Source organism: Ammospiza nelsoni, chromosome 3, assembly GCF_027579445.1.
Source record: "Ammospiza nelsoni isolate bAmmNel1 chromosome 3, bAmmNel1.pri, whole genome shotgun sequence".
Lineage (NCBI taxonomy): Eukaryota > Metazoa > Chordata > Aves > Passeriformes > Passerellidae > Ammospiza > Ammospiza nelsoni.
The window spans coordinates 92,061,163-92,083,779 of record NC_080635.1 but is presented as its reverse complement, the minus strand read 5'-3'; the positions used below and the strand labels follow the sequence as shown (position 1 = coordinate 92,083,779).

Here is a 22,617-nt window from a genome sequence, read left to right as displayed (position 1 = left end):
TGCCAAAATCCACAGAAATAAGTTTCCATTAGCTCAAAGTGCAGATGCCTTTGAAAAGATAAATTTGAGTCCCCCAAATTTGGGGAGAAGGGAGAACACTCAGTTCTAACCTCACACAACAAATAGTAGAAATTATTAAAAAATAACAGTACAAGCCAAATGAGGACAGGGATCTCCTGGAAACATCCAGGGCTCTGTGAAGGAAGTGAACAAGGGAACAGAAAGGCATGGCCAGTATTTTAATTTTGGCCCTCTTGCTCAGAAACCACCAAGGATGTCTGTAGAAGAGCACTGAGTCTTGCTAGCCGTCTTCCTTAGAAGACTGTGTTAAGAATGACCAAACAATGACTGCTGCCAAACATTTTGAGAGTTATGTTTTGAGAAGGGATGGCCTCATTTCCTCCTGCTCACAGCCAAGATGTACTCCATCCAGAAAAAACAGAGCAATGCACCTACAAACTTAGGTCTGAAAGCCAGAAATTCCATGCTTGTGATGTGCTTTAGGATAAAGCTTTTATGACTGTGATCAAAAGTGCCTGAAATATTACCTGCAGAAGAAATCATGTACGAAGTTTATGAGAACAGGAAGAGGCTAATAATAGATAAAGCTCCAACTCAGACAAGACTAAATGGAAGAACAACTCCAAGTGCTACTTCTGTAAATACCACCCCCTCCAAGTACTGTAGGTTATACCTACATGCAAGCACCAAGTACCTACAAAAACCACGGAGGATGTTATATTTCATACTGCTAGGTCAGCACTACCTACTCTCACTTTGGCACAGGCTAATCATTCATGATTTTATCCTGAGGTGAAAGTTCAATAAAAAGATAAAAATTCACACTGTATTTAAATGGTGAAACATATTGCCAAAATATTATGAAAAACCATGAATTTAACAGTTCTAGAGAGACCTGATGACTACATGCATATAAACAGAAGAATATCATTGTTTTCAAAAATCAAGAACAGAACTTTTTTTCCTCCAATAACTTCTTACATGAGAAACTGGCTTAATATTTACAAAGCACTCTATGACCAAAATGAGACCCACTGACATCTGTGCAAGATCATCACACCTTTCTCTGCAGCACCATTACTGTCTGCTGGCAGAACAAGTTAAATATGTGTTGGGAACAATCCAGTCTACAAGACAGTCCAGGAGAAAAGAGGAGTTCAACACTCTGCTAATTCTCCTTTTCCAGCTTTTCAGAGCAGAGCAAATATTTTGCTGGGAAGATTCTATTAGTCTTACCTTCAAGCCACAGAAGCAACAGAATGCTAAGCAAAGTTTTAGCTTGATGAAAGTAAAAGCAGATCAGAATCATGCCAGAAAGTAAAATTACTGGATGCAATGAACTCAATGGCAAGGCTATACACAGAGAGAAAAAAAAAAAGGAAAGAGAAAAAAGTTGCTTGGAATATGTCAAAAGTTGTCATGTTCACAAAAGACAAAAGTGAAAAACAACCAAAATGTATTCCAAAATTCCTTGGTGAGAGATTGCAACTGGCATCATCATGAGGCTCTAGAAGCCATTAAGCACAAGGTTGTCTAAAATTAGAAGAAATGCTACAGGTATACTAATTCTCTGTTGAAATGCTACAAAGTAATTTGCCATTCAAACCAGATCTTTCTGTAGAACAGAATTCCAACAGTTTATTTTCAAAGAAACATTTTGCTGTTCTTTATGCCTTAATTGCAAAATATTTTGATTTTGAATGCTGTCCTAACAGTCAAGACCTTACAAGAGATCAGTTAAAAAGTCTGCACATTTCCTTTTTTCCACTTACAGATTAAAATTCTACATAGTTTTCAGAGAAGAAAATACTAGGAAAAAATAACTGTGAAACTAGTGCTTTGTTACATCTTTTAATATAATTTTATGTTACAAAATAATCACATCTAACTAAATGAAGATACTAATAAAATCCCTAAATACATATGTGGATACAAATATATGCTTATCTGGGGGAGGAAAAAACATCTAGATGTGCTGAAAGAAAACCTAAGGTAGCTGTTATACTGGTGAAGAAGTAACCAGAAATGTCTGAAATAAATCCAGACATTCTAGTAGTCTCAATCAAGACACCACCACAGATCTGAAGGAGAGACAGAGTCCCAAAAAACTTCCAGGAACTGAACTTTCTTGGCTCATATGACCATGGAGTACTTGACAAGTTTCTGGCCTCCACTAAGCCAAATCTGATTTTTGAAGAGACTTGGATGCCACAGACATCCACTGAAATTAAGAAAAATAATTCCAATAAAAGCCTCCTTAAAAACCACAAGATTATTAAATGTATCAAGGGATCAACCTTGTGTTGGCAAGCAGACTGCAACTTCTGATGCCAAGGTCTAACATTTTGTATGTTCTGTCACAGAAAATAAATATTTCCCCATTCTCTATTTCTTTTCTTTATTAAAAAGTGATGCTATCTTGCAGCTGGCAATCTCAGCATGTAAATATTTGTCAACAAAAGAGAACTCACATTTGTAACATTTGCATTCAATATCATGCATCTGAATAATTGTAAATAAATACATTCTTTTTGAGAAACATAAGGAAAGAGTTAAGTCTCAAATTTGTATGTGCTGAGTGACTACACACTTCAGTGAGGAGCAAATCTGGCAAACAATTTCAAAGCTGACATACTTTGCCTTTTAAGAGACTGCACTAGACCCAGTAGAGCTGCTTTAAAAAGGGTTCCTAGTCAGTCTGATAGTCTGTGCCTGCATTGGGAAATTATTTCAGAGAACTCTGCCGTGCCTGTGTAACTCCATCAGCTACTCAGGCTTGCTCTGGTCATATTCTGATTGGAATGGCGTTTCCTTCTAGGAATGGCAATATATAAACAGTCACCTAACATTTTAACAACGTCCAAAGTCTTCAGCATAGCAGTACTTGGCAATTATACCTCCCTTCTCTGAATTCTGAGTTTACACAAGAATCTAAAACTCCTGGGTGTTCTCTATACAATGTAAAAAGTTGATTTTGGAGTCTTAGAGGAAATTTCCATTGAGCTTTCCCATATTTATTCTTGTTGGATGAAAGAACTGTTGTATTTCAGAAATCTCTTTACAGAAATAGATTCTTTCTTGGTAAGTAATCAAAAGCTGTCATATCTACGTACATGCCTTGTGTAACTGAAGAATTTTTTCTTTAGGAATTTAAATGATGGAGAGAAGCTCTGAACCAAGAAGTGATCTAATAGAGATTCTGAGATAATGCTTTTAATGACTGCATGAACATTACACTAGAAGCAGAACCTCACTATATTCCTAGCATAAGTAACCTTCTATCTATACAGGTCCAAATTCCTTCTCTGACCAACTCTCTGAAGGATTCTTTCTACCATCATCCCCCTCAACAGTTAGGAAGAAGACCATACAGACTGGTCTTCTAAATTATGTTTACATAACAATGTGGTGCAGGTAGGTACATGTTACAGATCTGCTATCAGACCTGTAAGTGTTTACTTCCATAACAATACTCTTCATTAAACTGGTGGATTTAAAGCTGAATATTCAGAGTAAGTAATACAATCTTGACTTGAGTCTCAATAGTTGACTATTATAGAAAAATGTCAATTGTACAGATGAGCTTCAAACCAGTGAGTCAAGTTACTTTGCAGCTGGTTCACTTGAGAAATGAGGCTTAATCAGATGGTCAGCTGGTCAGCCACGAATGTTTATTCTAAAATTGCAAACTATTGCTTCAGGATGAAAACGTTTTCCTGAGCCAGAGTCCTTCTGTGACTGTAAGCACATCATGTGAGCCCATAAAGTCTTCTAAAAACACATAAGGGAGTCACAGAAGATGATCTCATTTAATGATTCCATGAGAAACCTACTTTTTCAACTCTAAATTAATTTTGCTGTTCCTTGCCTCAAGAGATAGCTTGCAAGCCAGGCACTTCAAACTCATTTCACAAAGTAAAGAAGTATAACTGAATATTGGAAAACATCCTTACAGACATAAACTAAATGACACCGCTTTACAAACTTTTTTGTAGATAAATATGATCTGCAGCAAATGAGTAATTTTAAACTCATTTACCTCCAAGTCTGTTTCTAACGGGATCTGTATTAAACTATGAAATAGCAAACAATGGGAAGAGGCAATATTAAAAAATATTCTGAAATAAAGAACCATTGTGAAATAAAAACAGTCACTTCTGTGTAAAGACAGCACGTTCATATGAGTCAGCATAAAGCAGATACAGACAGTTCTTACAGTGAGAATACTATTTTTAAGGTATGATCAGATTATACCTTGTTCCTTGATCGCAACTTCTTGAAAAAAAAATCCATCAAAATTGTAAGATTATATAGCCTGGACTAAATCTTACATCTTTTACTCCTTTTCTCCTGCAGAATATTAAATTTGATGTTTATATTTTCTTCTCCATCCATCTCATGAAGGATGCTGTTTATGAGGTATGCTGGTATATAAAGCTTAATGCTAACTAAGGGATGGTCGAGAATGCAATTTTAAACTAAATTACATTGGTTGTTTTGCACAGTTGGTTGGAATAATCTAGAAAATCTTTTTCTCAGGGAAAAAAACGTATCTCTAACGGCACAGTGGAAGACTGCATTGTGGGTATTTTCTTAAGCAGGAAAGAGTCTGTTTAAAGATCATAGAACCACAGAATAGTTTGGATTGTAAGGGACCTTAAAGATCATTTCTTTCCAACCCTGCTACAAAGGAGATATTGAGGTGCTGGAGCACATCCAGAGAAGGGCAAAAGAGGTGATGAAGGCTCTGGAGCACAAGTCGTGGGAGGAGTGGCTGAGGGAATTGGGGTTGTTCAGCCCTGCAGAGGCTCAGGGTAACTTTATCACCCTGCCTTATCAACTGCCTGAAAGGACGTTGTAGCCAGGCAGGGGTTGGACTCTTCTGGCAGGCAATGAATGACAGGATACGAGGAAATAGTCTCAAGCTCTGCCAGGGAGTTTCAGGTTGGACATCAAGAAGAATTCTTCACTGAAAAGGTGGTTAAGCATTGCAACAGGCAGTCCAGGGAGGGGGTGGAGTCACCATCCCTGGAAGTGTTCAAGAAATGTGCTATGGTTTAGCTGACATGGTGGTTTTCAGTCAAAAATTGTGCTCAATGACCTTGGAGGACTTTTGAAAACTTAACAATTCCATGACTCTAATTAAACTGGGTGTTTTTCTCCACAGATGCTTCACACATCTGGGAGAAAGGGAAAAGTACATGCATGGGCAGAGGTACACCTTGTGAAATATTTTATACGCAAAGAATATCAAAATGAGGAGTAATGAGACCAGTGTAAGCAAAGACCTAATTTCCAGACACATTTAGCACTTCCTGGAAGGCTAATAAAATCACCATGGTGGCAAATATGGGGGGCAGAAAAAGGAGATGAGCTCTTTTACTAAGAGAGGCACCTAAAAGCCACAGATCATTACATAGGTTTAAATAATGATTCTTGAGATATTTTTGAACTTTTTAATATGCACAGAAGTGGGAATTCTTGTTTTCTGCAGTCGACCAGATGGTCCTGACTCATTATATCAGTCACAAGGCCAAAATGATTCTCACATTAAGGACAAAACCTTGAAGCCATAAATCTCTCTGAAATATCTCCTGCTGAGGAATCTGTAAGCAGTCATTTGTTCCCTTACATCTTGCAAGCTTCTTACTTTTGATCAATGCCTTCACTGTAAAAAACCTATTTCTGTTAACAGCTACAGCTTATTTATCTCTTTCTTTGCCAGAAAATTCTGCAGAAGGCTCCAAGGTGTTGTTCCAGTTTACACATGAAGGCAGTGACATACACAATGTTCTCAAACAGCAACTCACACTCGGTGAGTTGATGTTCAAGAGGCAGAGTGAAACAGAAGTGTCCATCCTTCTTTCATACCACTTCCTCATCATTTTATAAATACAGATATTGCACACAGAATAAAAACACTCCAGTAACCAACCTATGAAACAAGAAATCATTAAGCAGCGAAACAGGCACTTTGATGATTTGTGATAATTTTTAAGATATCAGTAGATACATATATAATGCATTCTTAGTTTGTACACATATTGTTTGAACACATTTATATATGTGTGTGTGTATGTATAAAATACCAATTACATGAATATTTATATAGGAAAAAGTCTGTGCTTTTCAAGTTTCTAGAACAAAACTAAAGTTCCATTCTTCTCCTGTCTTCTTCTAATATGCAGCTAGGATTCTAAAACAATATAATAGTAACACTATACAGTATAATACAGTACATATACTATATAGTTTAATAGTTATAATCAGTCAATAAGATTAAAAATCTACTCATGTTTTAATGCAAATCAACGAACCCTTTGCCTTCTTAATGCAGATAAGAAATGCACAAATTATTGCTTAATGTAGACCAAAAGTGTAGCTTGGATGATCTCAATTACTGCAGTTTTGGCTTACATGCAGCTGTTAGAAAACCCCTACAGAAATCTGCCAAGAGGAAAATAAGATTCAATTACTTTTATTTGAAGTATAAACTCACATACCTTGGCCTCCGGAATGCCAAACCATATTGTTGGCAAGCCAGCCCCACAGTGGGAGTATAAACAATAGGCATGAACTTTTCAATGTCAGAAGCCAGCACTTTATAGAATAGCTTTTCATTTCGATCCTGAAGACTCATTAGCAGCATGTATCTGTGGAGAATTACATAAAATTAGACAGACATCAAGGGAACATATAAAGTAGATTTAGAAATAGATTTGGTGTTTGGATAGTTAAAATTATGTTTGTTCTGTAATAGCCTCTGTCCTATTGAAAGTATTCAAATTCCTCCTAGTCTTAACAGCACAAATGGTTCAGACACAAAGTATAACAAACTGGTTGACACAGAGAACCTGAAGCCATCACAAAATTGTCAAACTCTACATACTCAGGAAGATAATCCCTCTCAGGTATAGAACACTGTGCTGCAATTGAGGATTTAGTCTGTCAGAACCTTATCTGTGTACATCAGTTGTTCCACTTGAAACGAGACCAGTATTAAATATAACTTCAACAAGCTTACTCACTTGCCCAAAGAAAACAGAACTAAAAACATTAAGCTTTGCATGCTCTTTCCTAGATAGAAATTGATCTTAAATCCAGAATAATACTTCAAATAAATACTGAAAAACAAAGCTTTTGAAAACAAAGCAGACACACAGGGTCTCTCATCCCCTAAGTCTATGTTTGACTTGAAACCTGCAATGTTATATCTCCTAACTAAAACCAATTTTGAGGAAGTTCTATATTTATTTAAAAAGAAAACCAATGAGAAAAAAGAACCATATAAACAAGACTGAAAGAAAGCTCATGTTTAGCTTGAACTACTTTTTACTACCATTACACTTACATTGAATAATTACATTACTGTTTCTAGATACCAATCAGGAAGCCAAACTCCATGGCTGAGTGCGACAAATTATATCAGTCTGTGAGAGACTTCAAGTTATACCAGTTCACACAGGTATGATTGTCACTTTGTGAACACTTAAAATTTAGAAATTTAGTGATCTTACACCTTACCTGTCTATTCACTAGTTTTAGCAATGTTAAGTATTCCTGTAAAAAATAAGTAGTCTTATATACCAATAGGCTTATATAAAATCTTTAACTTGCGTATACAATTTACGTAGGGTTTTTAATTTGCAATGGATTACTAATTACTTACACTCAAAAAGTTTAATATGCCCACCATTTTATTACACAAGTGTTGAGGATACGTATAAAACATATTCCTTCCAAAAGCCTAGAGATTTGTGTACTTAACTATTATTAATATGAACTTTCCTTCTGCATACTTAGGCATCACATGCCTCAATAAAATCCAACTCATTCTTTAGGAAGACACAAACATAGTCAAGTAACCAAAGAGCAGCTTAGTAAATCTGAATACATTCCATTCAAGTTTAGCTTGCCTATCTCAGTCTATCAGGGAAGCACTCCTTTTGGGATCTGTTCTGTAAACCTTTAATCAGCACTATAAGCAGGCAAGTGAAGCCAGTTTGGCAGTTGGTGACTGTAATGAGGTGACAGAAGTGAGACAAAACAATATCCCTGCCCTTGTGTCATGAAGGGTATTTTAGACCCTAAACAGATAAAGATCTAGAAACCAAAAAGTTGCAGTTTCTCTAAATACCATCACCATGAGGCAGCTGGAACCACCTTCCATCACACACATTAGGTTTGAATGTTCTCCAAGGTTAAATTACATCCTGCTCTTGTAATTCTCAGCTACAAATATACATACATACACACTAATTTTCTTTCATATTATTACATTTCCCTAGAGCCTTTCATTTTCCCAGTATTTCATTATGATATAGCATATATTGCAATGTCCTTGAATTCTCAGAGCATTTTCTTTATTAAAACCTTTCTCCTGAGGATGGACTATCCCAACATTTATCCTGAAAAACAAGTTCTTGCACATGTAGTTGTAAATACACATGAAGATTTTCCTTTTGTTTCTGGAGAACATTTAAAGTGATGTTAGAGAACATTTTTGGCCTCCACTCTGTACTGGACATTTCAACACCATGTGAGCCACGGCACCATTCCTAAGCAGTTGCTGGGGTTTTTTTTTTTGTTTTTTTTAATCAATTTCATTTAAAATGAGGAGTGGCTTAAGAGTACAAAATACCTTTTCATCATCATTTCTTATTACTCAGATCAAGCCCAGATTTTAAACAGGGTAAAGAAATCTTTCACAAAAGAAACTAAAAGCTTAGCAAAAGGCTTCCTCGGGGCTTCAAAGGAAAAATCTGCAGTTTTAACCATTTGTTAAAACTCTCCATTTCTACTGTAGTATAGTGTTAAACTGGGGGTTTATTTTCTTCTTTGTTTTTATCATGCCACTTTTATATTCATGATATACTAAAGAACTTGCAAAAGGACTAACTGCATACTACTTATATTTTCAAATATTACATATTTGAAAATATAAGTATAAGAAATACTATTATAAAGTGAAAAGCATTTCTAGGGAAGTGCTTTTTAGGGAAGTGAATTTTTATCAGGCTTTTTCAATGGCAGGTATATCTTCCTTCTCAGCATTGCAATTTGCTTAGTTAAGGGCATCAAATTTCTCAAAAATTCCTTCTAAAGGGAAAACCAAAAATGCTTCATATCAATGTAGGGTTGTTTATAATGCATTAGACAACAAGTATGCATCTTTTAGCAACACCCAAGAATCTACACAACTAAAAGCATGAAGTGCCTTTCAGCATTGTGTTTAAAAATATATTTAAAATTCAGTAATTAATGGAATCTTTTACTGAAGCCCATATTTAATCAAAAACTTAATGAAAACAAATAATAAAACAATGAAGACAATCACTTGTGCTATAAAAAGGGAGAAAAGTATTGTCTGTCCTCGGACAAGGAGTCTTGAATGAAGATTTCAGAGAAAAGTTTCAGAGGACAAAAACCAAGGTCTGGCAAGTCAGACAGAGGAAACTGCCAAGCATTCAAATTTCAGCATGTCACTCTTCTCCCCTGGCCTTTACTTCACCTAAGAACGTTTCATACCATGGAGGGAATGAAACACAGTAGCAACAAAAGGATGTAACCCACATATCATCCAAAATCCAAAAGAAAACTGATATAAATATCAAAAAGTTACTGATGATTCTTAGGATAACTGGCCCAACTATGACTGGCATACACTTTACAAGGCCAAATAGAGAGGTGAAAATAGAACAAATCCCACTTTTGTTTTACTCTTATCTTGAAAAATATGAGAGTAAACAAAGAAGGTGGGAGGAAAGGCTATTATTTTTAACCTGTGGAAGACACTTAGCTCTATTACTCTGCTTCATCAGTATTTATATAAAAATTCATTAAAAAGAGAGAACTTTAAGAAAAAAACAAAATAAGGCCATCTTCTCTGGAAAAGCAATTGGATAGCCCCTCTCTAATGTTAACACATCCAGTATAATGTTTTACAGTGTGACTCTTTGAAGAAAGAAAAGCTCAGGCAGAAGATGTCACTGTGCCAGGAGCAACAATTTTAGTATAAATACAAAGCAAGAAAAAAGACAATTAAGAACATACAGGGGAGAAGAAAAAAAAAATACTTGCAGAATCCATCACAGCTTTTCCAAATTAAGCTGGAGGAATAGAATTTTTTCCTCTTACTGGTGTCGTTTTTGCCAAGCATCCCAGGCAATTGACTTGCTGCTGTTCCACATTCATTTTGTATATGAACTGTTGGTATTTCAGAGTACAACAGTTTCATGCTACAAGTTCACAACGGCATTTCAGCAGTGCCAAAACATGTCATGCCATGGCACTAGCTACAACTTAGCTTTATGAATTTACACACAACCTCTTTCCAAGCAAAACCAGGCTCATCTTGCCAGTGTAAAATGCTGCCATACACAGCATTAATGTTTCATCAGATGATTCCCTTCTAAGGTATTTAACAGCTTCCACTCCTGCAATATCTAAACGCCTGTACTTAATCTTTGGTATTTGGACATAAAACACACAAGTACACACCTACTGCCAAGCTCCAGAAGGAAGACAACAGCCTCCCTTCACCTCTTTTCAATAGCTGTTTCTATGGGAGCAACAACTACGCCAGATGCATACTGCAAGAAGCATGGGAGTTTTCCTGAAATTAGGACATTTACACTCAATAGAAGACAATAACTGCATGTTCTTGTGCAAGATTGTCCTTGAGCACCTGCCTTTACAGGGAACCCCTGAGATTTCAAGTTCCAGTTAAAACAGCCAAAGCTTCTGACATTCTTCATCAGTGAAGAGATTCAAGGAATAATTGTGTCAGGATCACATTCATTCTTCTTTAAAATTCTTTGATAGGATTATAAATATAGGAGACCAGAGTTCACATATTGCCTTGAGGACTGAGCTCACCACATGTAATGCACATGTTCTGCAAGCAGGCTCTTTACTGACATACTCCAATGAAATTGTCAGACATTTGACTTACAAACACCCCTGCAAGTCACATTTTGCACATGCAGATTTTTGTACTCTCAATTCACAGACAAATTTTATCCAGAAAGGAGCCCAAGATGTCAATGTTTACAATCTTAAAAGGAATTATCTTCTTCATGCAAATGTTACCAAGTCTTTTCATCAGTGGTCTCAAATGCAGACTTCTGCATGTAACACAGTGTTATTTTGCTAAAAAAATAGAGAAAACATCACAGCTGTATAAAGCTCCAGTAATACATGAGGATAATATTTTTTTATCAAAACATAGTATGACATGGATAGTCAGTTGAGATCTGCTGGGTGTTCAGACAGAGTATAAATATGATTTCTTAAAGAAAAAATTCTGCTTGGGGGGTACTTGTGGACTTATATAATTTAATATTCTTAAGGGATGACCTAACTTAATTTGCGCAATTTGCCTCAATCCAAGATTATCCCTGAGAATTTGTTTCTTAACTACTATGGACATGAGTTATGAAAGCATACACTAGCTGAGGTTGGAAAAGAGATTGCCTCATCTGATCCCCTCCTCAAAGCAGAGACAACTAGAGCAGTTTGCCCAGGACCATGCTCAGTCAGGTTTGGAATCACTCCCATGGATGGAGATCCCACCAAAGCTTCTCCAGCATTACAAATGGGGCCACAACATTTATTCACACTGTAAGGGGAAGGAGAAGATTCAAATATTTGAACAATTACAAAATTACAGCTGAGAAAATAGCACAGACACGCATCACAGAAAAAAGCTGAAAAATAAACACAGCTATTCATTTTTTTTGGATGCTAATTACTAAAACCTTATTTGAAGTATTCTGACTAGTAGACACATTAGTGAGAAAAAACCTAACTTGTAATAGCTTCAAGTTATTTCTGTGAATATTTCTCAGTTGAACTGCATCACTAAAACCAAATTAACAAGAATAAATGTGTGCTGCAAAGCTGCACAGTACAATATAACCTTTATACTAAAGCAGGCATCATAATAAAACTGGCTTTATAGTACAAAATGGCAAGCTACAGTTGAATGCTCAAGACACATGGATGGAATAACTTAATGTTAGTGCTTCTGTTTTACAGATGTCTGGTCACAGGAGCAGGAAACAAATTTTTTCCTGACCCAACTATGTATTTGGAAAACAGAAAATGCCAAAGAAAACTCACAGGTGGGAAATAATGACACCAAGATTTTGTTTCATTAAGTCTTTAAAGATCTTAAGGTTAACAGGGGCAGTTTTGGAAGAATATTCTCTGAAGCAAATGTTTGTGGTTACATTTATTTATAACCACATTATATTTCTTTATACTTTTGTATTATTTTTGTCTATCAAACATGGATTAGTTACATTTTAGAAAAATATTTCCTTCCCCACCCCCAAGACAGACAGGTTTATCTTTCCTTATTTTTTGACACAATGAAGATAGCTGCAAAGTATTGCCACAATAATTGGAGACCGTTATTTTTGTTTCATTATTCCCAGTGCAATCAAACTTCAGCATACAGTGTTTTACTGCAGTTCAAAAGGCACATCATTCAAAGTTTCAATACTCTGTCATTTAAAACTGATAGATTAATTCTTTCTTCCTTCCTGAAGAATTTTTTTATTTTGGCAAAAAGCCACTTGAATATCCAGAATTTTTTGCTAACAAAAGCAAAGAATTAAGACACTAAAATACTGCTATGTTGAATAGCTAGATCTGTGACATTCCATATGTGACATTTTGAGAAGCAGGAGTGTTTTTCTGCTATGATCTGAAGTAGGAGCAAAATTGTTTCCTAGTTAAAAAACTATATATAACATATAACAATGGGATAAGGTCTTTTTCCCTATCATTTTCAAGCTACTGGTGAAGAGAAATTCTGGCAATTCAAGCTGAAACAAGCAGTTGGAACTGCTTTAAATGTCCTGAAACACATGAAACAACGAGCTGTATCATGAAGGGACTACCTCAATGCAGAGTTAAAGAGGAGATAGAGACAGAAGAACAGAGAAAGTTTTCCCCTGTGGTAACATCAATGGTTGAATCAGGGGGCTTCATGAAAATTTACACTTTTCTATATGCAGGAACTAATAAATAGCCCAGCCTGGAAAGCTACTACTCTGTGATAATAACCAATAATGGCCTTCCTGAGAGCACTGGAGAATAGTTAAACTACAAAAGACACAATTGCAAGCTCTTCACTTGCAAGGCAGGCTGTCCTCATTCTATCCTGACTCTATAAAAAACAAAGATTGTGGCAACTTGAAATTATAAAAAAGCCTTGTCACCAACAGATGGGTACCTAGAGGCCATATATTACATACTGATAGGAAGACATTCCATGACAGAGAAGAGCAAGGCAGAGGGGGAAGAAATGACAAATTTTTGTTCTAGCACCTATAAAATACAATATTTTTTAGGAAAAAAATTAAGTATTCACAAATACTTAAAGCCCTGTTGTCATCTTATTGCAGAAGTCCCACACCTTCTTGGCGATTTCTCATGGGCAGCACTTCGCAGCACTGACTCCTCCTTCCTCACAGCACAACCACCAAACTCTGACTCTCACCTCACCCAGCTAAGCCACTCTTTTGTAGCACTCTTCTTACTGGACACAGCTGTGGCCCATTAAGGGCAGGCCTGCTCCTAATCTTTGTGATTGGTACAGCTGCAACTCCTCAGGTGTAAGATTACCTTCTGCACTATTCTCTTACATTCTATCCCTCCACAAAGCCCTTTCCAGATTTTTTCCTTAAAAATACCCAAGCACAGCAATACTATGTTACATATTAGTTTTATAACATTTTTTAAATGTACTATTTTTAATGCATATGTATCTATATGCATGTAAAGTGATTACTGACTTTTAGTTTCACATGTGTTCATTTGCTTCCAGTGACCTTTATCACCTGGTGATAATGACCAGTATCAATCATTTGGTTATCAAAGAAAATTCATGTGAACAGCTCTGGAAGATTAGAATTTTAAAGTAGGAGTTGATTTTTTTTGAATGTGAAAGTGGATTTTTTTATGAAAGTAACTCATAAATTGGTGAGTAGGATAAAGTTTCATAGCCATACTTTACCTGTCTAGGTCACATGTCAGCCTTTCAAAATTCTGAAGAATTGTATAAACCTGAGCGTCTTGACCAAGAAAGCAAGGTGGCAATAATCCATGAATATTCAATTGTTGCCTCTCCTCCAAGGTAAAAGCCATGCCCTAAAAAAACAAAAAGAAAAATAAAACTCATGTATAGATGTACATAAGAGATAATTATTCTGAGAGAACTTCTGCAGAAAATCATAGCCCGGGAACGTCAGCAACTTAAAATCTATTTAAAATTAAACAGAATTTATAATGGAGCAATTATTTTGGGAAAAAGGTTTTATTGAGCCATAAAAGACCTGTACAAGTACAATAACTCATTCTCAGCACAGAACTAGTTAATATCTCCTGAGTAGCCCAAGTGTAGCACCTGCAAAACTGCTAAATTACAGCTGAAGAAGAAAGCAGCCATATATTCACTCCACTCATTTTCAGCTTTTAATGAGGTCTGTCTGTCCAAAACATCTTCAGAAATTACCCAAGCTACTGTAAGAAAGATGGTGCATTTACAACAGAAACATGAGTGTGGGTTTAGCATACCAGCATCGAGCACTCTGGCTGCTGAAGCTTTACTCTGCTGTGCTAACTACAGCCAGTTAGCTTGCTTACCTAGACAGGTTCTTCTTTGTTTCTGTTTTTGTTGTTTTTTTCTCAGAAATAGGGTTTGATTCATATGGAACAAAAATATATTACAAAATATTCCTGTATCTTACTAGGCTACATTTCGTACACCATTTTTAATCTAAATTTTGAAGAGGTTATGTGACTGTGACTTGAAAAAAGTAGGAACAAAGCCGTAAAGCAACCCCATCACACTATCTGCTCTATAATTACATTAATCAAGTTGTTACCTTAAGTGAAATGACGACTCAAGAAAAAGAAATATCTTATAATGAACCCTTTACAAAACATCAAACATTTCCAAAATGTGTTTCTCCTTCCTTAGACAAGAAATGAAGGGAAAGCAAGTTTAATAAAGATGAGCAACTGTTTTGCTGTAGCTCTCCACATATGTGAGATTTCATTTTCAAATGTGTACACAAAGGCTGCATTTTCTTCCCTAATGAACTTTCTGTGGCCAGATAGGTCATGAATGTCTTCAGCTGCTATCCCATCTTGAAAAATCATGGAAGAAGTAAGAGTCAACACTCGTCACAAGTTATTCAGTGTTGATCCCCCTTATTTCCACTAGACTTTTTTGGGCTTAAAAAAGCCACGTGTGCTCATGCACACTTCAGAATCAGTTCCAAGTGACTGGACTTCAGAGAGTTGCATAGTTTTAATGGATCTTCTCAAGCTAGTAGTAAAGTGACAATCCAGTTATTCTCTGCAATTCTCCTTTCCCCTGTTTCCATTAGTCAAATGGAATGAAAAAAATTTCTGAATGTCTGTGTTTGGCTTTACATTAGGAATAAAATATGGACTTTAATTACTATAATAGGGTTTCCCCCCTTACTGGAAAATATATCTTATTTTAAAACAAACACATGTGTTACATCTTGCCAAATGCCTTTTTCAAAGAGTACTTCATCTTGGAATAGTCTATTCTCCATGTATTACTACAGCTTTATAGTCAGTGTTAATTTCTTTGGTTACTACAAAAACACAGCACCCACCTACACCCCTAGGATTTATTTGGTTAGAAAATCCTTTACTTGAATATTCCTCTTTGGCACAGATATTATTAGTTCTTCAAATTTCCAAGATGGAATGTTAATTCTTTTCTTTCCCCCTCAGATCCCATATTTACTCAGAAGAAAAGAATTATCATTAAAATATATCACCTGATAATTTAATAAGAGAAAGCCATTTTATGAAATAAGTGTATCCTATTCCATCTGCTTATAATAGGGAAGACTTCAACTATGTAGGACTTATGGTTTATGTCTAGATTTCTTGACTAGCCTTGGACTTTCTTTTCTACATAAAAATCCTTATGTTTTTCCCGCTTGAAGTGTTGTTTCCCAGCCATCCAGCAGAGAGGGCTCTAGGTCCAGCTTGGTTTACACACTCCTTTCCCTCCCAGAGAGGCATATTTTATGCACACCTGGCTGGGACAGACTTCTGTCATCTAGCATCCAAACTATTATAAACTACATAGATATTTTTATTCTGTAGCTTGTATTACAAACAAATTTTTAAAGAAGAACAACAGTATGACAATCTAAAAGCAGCATAAGGGCAAGAGATCACAACCATAAATATTAACTTCTGCCAAATTAGTTTTGATTTATTCACTGCTTTATGCTTCATATACATCACAAAGATGAAAAGTATAGTTATTATCAACCTTCCCAGTTAAGAGTTTGCAATTCTTCAAGAGCTGTATTTCATATGTTTCATTATATGCTCTGGTTTGCTTTTGGCAAAACTAAGTTATTCTTCGGCCACCTTATTTACCTTCCTTTCTCAAAGGTCAAAACTTTGGTTAATTTACTTTGTTGCTCTTTACATATAAATACCCTTTCATATGCTCAGATTTACACAGAAAGCTGAGTTTTCAAGAAATTTAACTCATTGCAAATACATTTAATTTTGAATGTGTCTCTCCATTTGTAATGTTGTGACGTTTTGCAATTGTAGCAGTGATTTCTATTGCTGCACATCATTCAGTACTCTTTCATTATTTAATGTCTGTGGGTTTATCAACTCCACTCTTAACTGTCTGTCCTCTGCTCATAATCTTTAATCTCCCAAAGCCCCTCACCTACAATGTTGGTGTAGTGCAGTTACACATAGATCAATACCCTTCTTCAGCTGCAGTACTGAAAAAGCACAAAACAGAATAAACAGCACAGCATCATGTTGTATCAGACAGCTTTTTGCACTAGCTTTCAACTGAATTTTCAAGTGGTGCTTGAAAAGACAGAGAGCATATTCAAAATACTTCAAGAGCCATCTCAGCCTCTATTCACAGTGAACAGAGACAAGTTTCCTCTCTTAATATAAACTAGATTGCCCTGACACAGTTTTTCTTCAGATAGAATACCCAAAGCTCATATAATTGCTAGGTTTATATAAACCTCTCTAGAAAAAGAGAGTGTACTAAAGCAATATGTGCATCCTGTCCATGCACTAATGAGATTCAGCTTTACTAAAAGGGCAGCCAGTATTCATTGCAGGGATCCTTCTCCAATTTCTCCCAAGACCTAGCCATCTTTTGTTCTAGTAAATCAAAACTTTCTTTTTAAAAACTCTGACTCATTTGGAAGGATAGCTCATCTCCTCCTGTTGGTGTGCCACAGAAGTATTAGCCTAAAAGCATGTAGAAGGAGGCTGGCTTAGAAGAGGAAACTATGCCCACATCCAAGGTTCTCTATCTCAGTGACTCTTTCATCAGTCTCTGGAAGGGAAAAATCAAGGCTCATAAGACTTCAGGGGTTCAGGAGACAACCACCAAGAGCAGTACTCAAGCTCAAGTACTTGCATGTATATTTGAGCCTCCTGTGTCTGAGAAAGGGGAAGGAAGAAATGAGGAGGAAGGTGAAAAGGTACAGCAAGGATGTGTCTCTGGAAGTACCATAATCTCTGAATTGCTGGTCTAACATACTGCTAGAGGAAAATCAGAGTTTCCAGAGTATTTTGGGGATGGACAAGCAGGTTCATTACTGTCTCAGAGTCCATAAAAAAGGAAAAAACTCTCTGTTAAAAAACTCATTCTGTATATCTAAATCATAAAAGCACAGTGAACAAATTCCAACGATATTGTGTAAAAAAGCACACAAGTCTGAGGGACTCAGCTATGCTCAACATCTGCTGCCACAGCCGGAAAGAGGAGAGATGGCACCTCGCCACTCCTTGCAGGCTCCCACCACAGCAGCTGGTATCCCTGAGCAGAGGCCAGGGAGTGCTCTGCCAGACAAAGCTCTGAGAAAACTCCACAGCTGCCTGCAATACTTGTCTGCTCCAGATCTGAATAATTTCTTTTTAACAAGTGGACTACAGAACCCCACAATTCCATTCTTAAAAATTCCATTCTTCAAAACAAACGAACAAAAAAAGGACATGCAAACAAGATGAATGCTTTTGGCTGAAAGACTGAAAACACTCTTCAATTACTAGGGAAGAGTTTTTTCCCCAAGAGATCCCAAATAAAGAATCAGTGGCATCACTTCTAGTTGCCAGTCACACATCATCCCACGCTGCTCACACCACTTCATGCACAAGTCTCGAGGAGAAATTCAACTGCAGAACGAGATGCAGTCCTTAGGAAATCATGATCTTTGGTATGCATGACTGTTTGCAGGCAATTCTTTTGCTGGTCAAGCTTTAGCCTTCAGCAATTTTGGCTTTTCATACTACACTAGTACTGTTAGGGAGGAATCCAAGTCAAAATTGGTTTCTTTTAAGGAAAACATCTTTGGCTGAGGAAGCAAAAAAATGTATACATAGTCCTGCTAGGTATGAGCTACACAAAAACAGTTTCAGACACCTAATGTCATAAACATTTAGCATCAGAATATTAAAAAACCCACACAAACAAACCAACTAAAACCACAACTCTTCAAAATTTCATACATTCAAAGAAATTTTTATAAAACCTCTATAAAAATACAGAACATACGGGTTTTCAAGCATTTAAAGGTACATTTATGAGTTTAATGATCTGCAAATCCCTTTGAGATATTTTATATAATTTGTGTTTTTTAAAAAGTCACCTTATGAACAGGCAAAAATAAAGTTTTACAAGCATTTCCTCTCCATTTTTCACTTTTATTCTCCAAACATGACTTCAGAAAAATCAGATAAATACTTCTAATACTTCATGTCCAACTCATGTCAAGGCAGAATACACCAGGAAATACTTAGAATAACTAATCTGAGCACAACACTCCATAATGAACTCATTCTGCTGAAAACAAATGTGGTTCATGGCAAGAAATTGGTGTTGGAGCAGTACATATGGCTAAAGATGTTTCTTCCATTTTCTCTACCCATACTTGTCATGACTGCCAAAAAGTATTACAAGCAGAGGCAGCTAATGCAGCTATTTGGGCCAACATCTCTTCTGCAACCAGTGCCCTTAGACCACCATTCCCAGGATGTACCCCAGCATCTAAGAAAAGGGACTGATCTTTTAATGGTGCAAATTCACACACAGTTTTGTGTTAAGGTGGTTTCTTTTGGACCTGAAGAAAAAAACATTTCTGCAAAATGTCAGTTTGCATTAACTTAGAGATTCATGTTTCTTCTTAAGAATATTTGCTGTTAAGTCTACATAAAAAAGAAGGGCTTGAATAGCTGAACCTTGTTTCAATTAAAAAAACCCAAAATCCTCATTATTAAAATTTTAAAGAAAAAAAATTCTTTCAAATGGTGTTTAAGAAGGCTAGGGAGAAAGACAACCAATACAAATTGATAAGAAGAAAAAATATGCTCAACAGCAGAAAGTTATGACAGTTCAAAGATGAACAGCATAGAGTTAAGATATGAAAACTGACTATGAAAATACAATTTTTCTGCTGCAACCATCTGGTAACACATACAGATGACAGCTTTGCTTTCAGGACCAAAGGACAACGATAACCATTTATAATGTACACTTTATTTGAAGTATCATTAGACTGCAAGTAGGAAAGTCACAATGCGACAGATCTGCTATCAAAAATTATTATTTTAGTTATTTTTCCCCAAAACTATGCTCAGGTTCTCTTATCAGGCATTTCATGAGGCATATTGGTTAGTTCTGGATTATACATCTCAGATTAAGGTTTGAAAATCAGTATACTGACTAGTGATTAACAGTCCATTAGATTCTCTGGCAGAGAAAAGGTAGTTTTCTTGCCTTTCTACAGTACCTAACACACAGATCTTGTACAGGTCTTGGCCTACAGCTGAAATCCCTGAATTAGCAATGAATCCTGCTAATTAAGTGCCTTCAGTGGAGTTTGAAAAGCCAGACACTGACAGGCATCTACCCTGCTTAAGATGAGGAACGAGAAAAGCTAGAGAAGGAAGACTGGTGAAGTGTAAACAGCAGAATCCAACTGAGATACAGCACTTGTGCTCCTTTTGATAAGCCCCCATGCATAGGCATCCATCCATCAGGACCTGTCAGACTGTGAGGCATGCTGAAGGTAAATTAAAAAAAAATAAAATACAATAGCTGATGGGCACAGCTCTGAAAAGAAGAAAAAAGAAAAGAAAAGAAAAGAAAAGAAAAGAAAAGAAAAGAAAAGAAAAGAAAAGAAAAGAAAAGAAAAGAAAAGAAAAGAAAAGAAAAGAAAAGAAAAGAAAAGAAAAGAAAAGAAAAGAAAAGAAAAGAAAAGAAAAAGAAGAAACTGTCCTAGTTTCAGCTATAAAATGCCAAAAGGCACAGGTTTTATGCACTTTTCTTTAAATACAGGTTTTTAACAAGTACTTTAAGTTGAAAAACTATATTGTAACATTTGGCATTTATATTTCAAAACCGTTTTTCGAGATTTGTGGTAGATCTGCTGCAGTGTATTTAACACACAATTTTTTTCTCTAGAAACATCAAGTGACCTGAAGCCTACTCATAGCTCAATTCTAAGTCCATAGGATTTTCAAAAGCAAATGCAAAAAGTCAAGTCAACAGGGGAAACTGAAACAAAAGTCAAAACCAGCTTCCAACAAGATAAATACAGTAGCTAATACACACACCCATGGACTTAGGACTCAAAACAAATGCAGATGGCCAGAAGGAGATCAGACTTCTCTTGGCAAATTCATCAAGGGAATGTGTGGGCAGCTTGGCAGCCATGCCGTGAGCTGATACAGTGATTGCACACAAGCATGATTCAGACCAGCACAGTATAAATGACACATCACAACATTCTTATTTTTACAATCCTTTAAGCTAAGGTAAACAATTATCTGAACATAAGCAAGCAAACCAGTTTTAAGAAACTATTTCTATATATGTGTTTTATTATACACATACAGACTAAAATCTTTTTGCATTGCATAATCTCCCCTCACCCTAATTTTGAGAAGACTGTATTAAACAAACAGCAGGCAGTAACAAATAAACAGTAAAAGAAGTCACCAAGATAATGAAGTACAAAAATATATCGCATGCTGTGCTTTAATGTAGGATGATGGCTTGGGTCTAGTTAAAATTCTAAATTTAGTTATTCATATGCAATATAGGTACCTATCCATCTGTGATAATTATAGGATGAAGTTAAAGTTTACTCTAGAATAGGTACCTTGCAGTCACTAATCCAAATTGCTCCAATTACTATATTGACTTCATACCAAATTCAGATTTACACACATAAGCACTTCCTGAGAACTGGGAAGTTCAAAGGTATTGGAACAATCAACATTGCTCATTATGGCAATAGTATCAAGTATAAATCCACTGCATAGCAGGCTATCACAGCACCAGGCAACAGCCAGGCACAACACTCCTCTGCATCTCAGGGGCCACTAATTGCCTGTATGTGGCTGCTACATCAAGCCTCTACCGCACTTTTGATTCCTCAATCCACGTGTCCTGTTGAAAAACCGCATTACTCTGAATTATTCATACTGTTTGGGATACTTAATCCCAAAGCAACTAGAAAAATTGCTAGAGCTGCATTTGTGCACTTTCAAATCAGAGCTGGCTGTCTGAAAATATGGCTGTCTCCCTATTGCAGCTCCCACCAGGGAGCTAAAATGAACACAGGCATGAGCAAACCAGGACCAACAGATGTGGCCATCGTTCATTAACAACAATACCCTGATTCTGTTTGTAAGGGCAGCTAAATTAATAACAGGCTTAATAATTAATATCAGCTGTGGTCCGTGTGTCTCCTGACTCAATTCCCTAGCAGAGACATCCCACCAGTGAAGAGAGACCCGTCTTGGCTCTCTTGGTTGCCCCTAGCAGAGACCGAACAGCTGCCTAAAACACAGTTTAAACTACAGAGCCAGAGAAGCTGAGCAAATATTCTTATGCTGGGATTTGGGTTCTTTGTGGTTTGGTTTTGGGTTGTTTTTTTTTGTCCCTGGATATTTCTGAGCCATTTTTATTCTTTTATAACTCCTTTGGGATGTACTGACCCTCAGAGAATACTACTTGGGAAAGCTCTGCCTATGGGAACCGGCCACAAGAGCAGTTTACCACATCACTTACAAACTTGCTGAGTGTGCTCTTATGACAGACTTTCATTTTCAACATGGTTTACCTATGCTATAGATTAAAAACACTGGTTGTAGGCCACTTCAGAGCTCTAGCCCCCTAGATGAAGCATGGCAACAAAAATAATTTTGTCAATTATCACCTTGGTCAATACTGTTTGTCTTCTAAAGATGCATCAATGCGTAGATTTATTTTTAGATATTAAATTTATATAATAATAGCATAATAAATTATAATTTGAAAAATAGTTTTTTTTTTTTAAATAAAGATGCAAAAATAAAAAGAAGTTTTACGAGACCATACCTGAAATTCTACTTAAAATAATAATTTATTTGTATAGTAGATGCTAGGAGTCAGTTCCCTATATCTGTAATATGTAACTCCAATCAAAGGATGCTTGCAATGCTATCAGTGGAATAACTGACATGGAATCCCTATTTACAAAGGAAATTTAGATT

General features: G+C 36.2%; 1 protein-coding gene across 1 annotated transcript in view; it reads right to left on the bottom strand.

Moving 5' to 3' along the window:
• Positions 1–22,617, bottom strand: part of ME1 (malic enzyme 1) — a 154,595-nt gene that overhangs the window by 101,564 nt on the left and 30,414 nt on the right. The window contains exons 2-3 of the mRNA XM_059467795.1: positions 14,048–14,181; positions 6,525–6,674 (exon numbers count right to left, since the gene is read on the bottom strand). Coding sequence (XP_059323778.1) covers positions 6,525–6,674; positions 14,048–14,181 — 284 coding nt within the window. The remainder of the gene's footprint in view (positions 1–6,524; positions 6,675–14,047; positions 14,182–22,617) is intronic.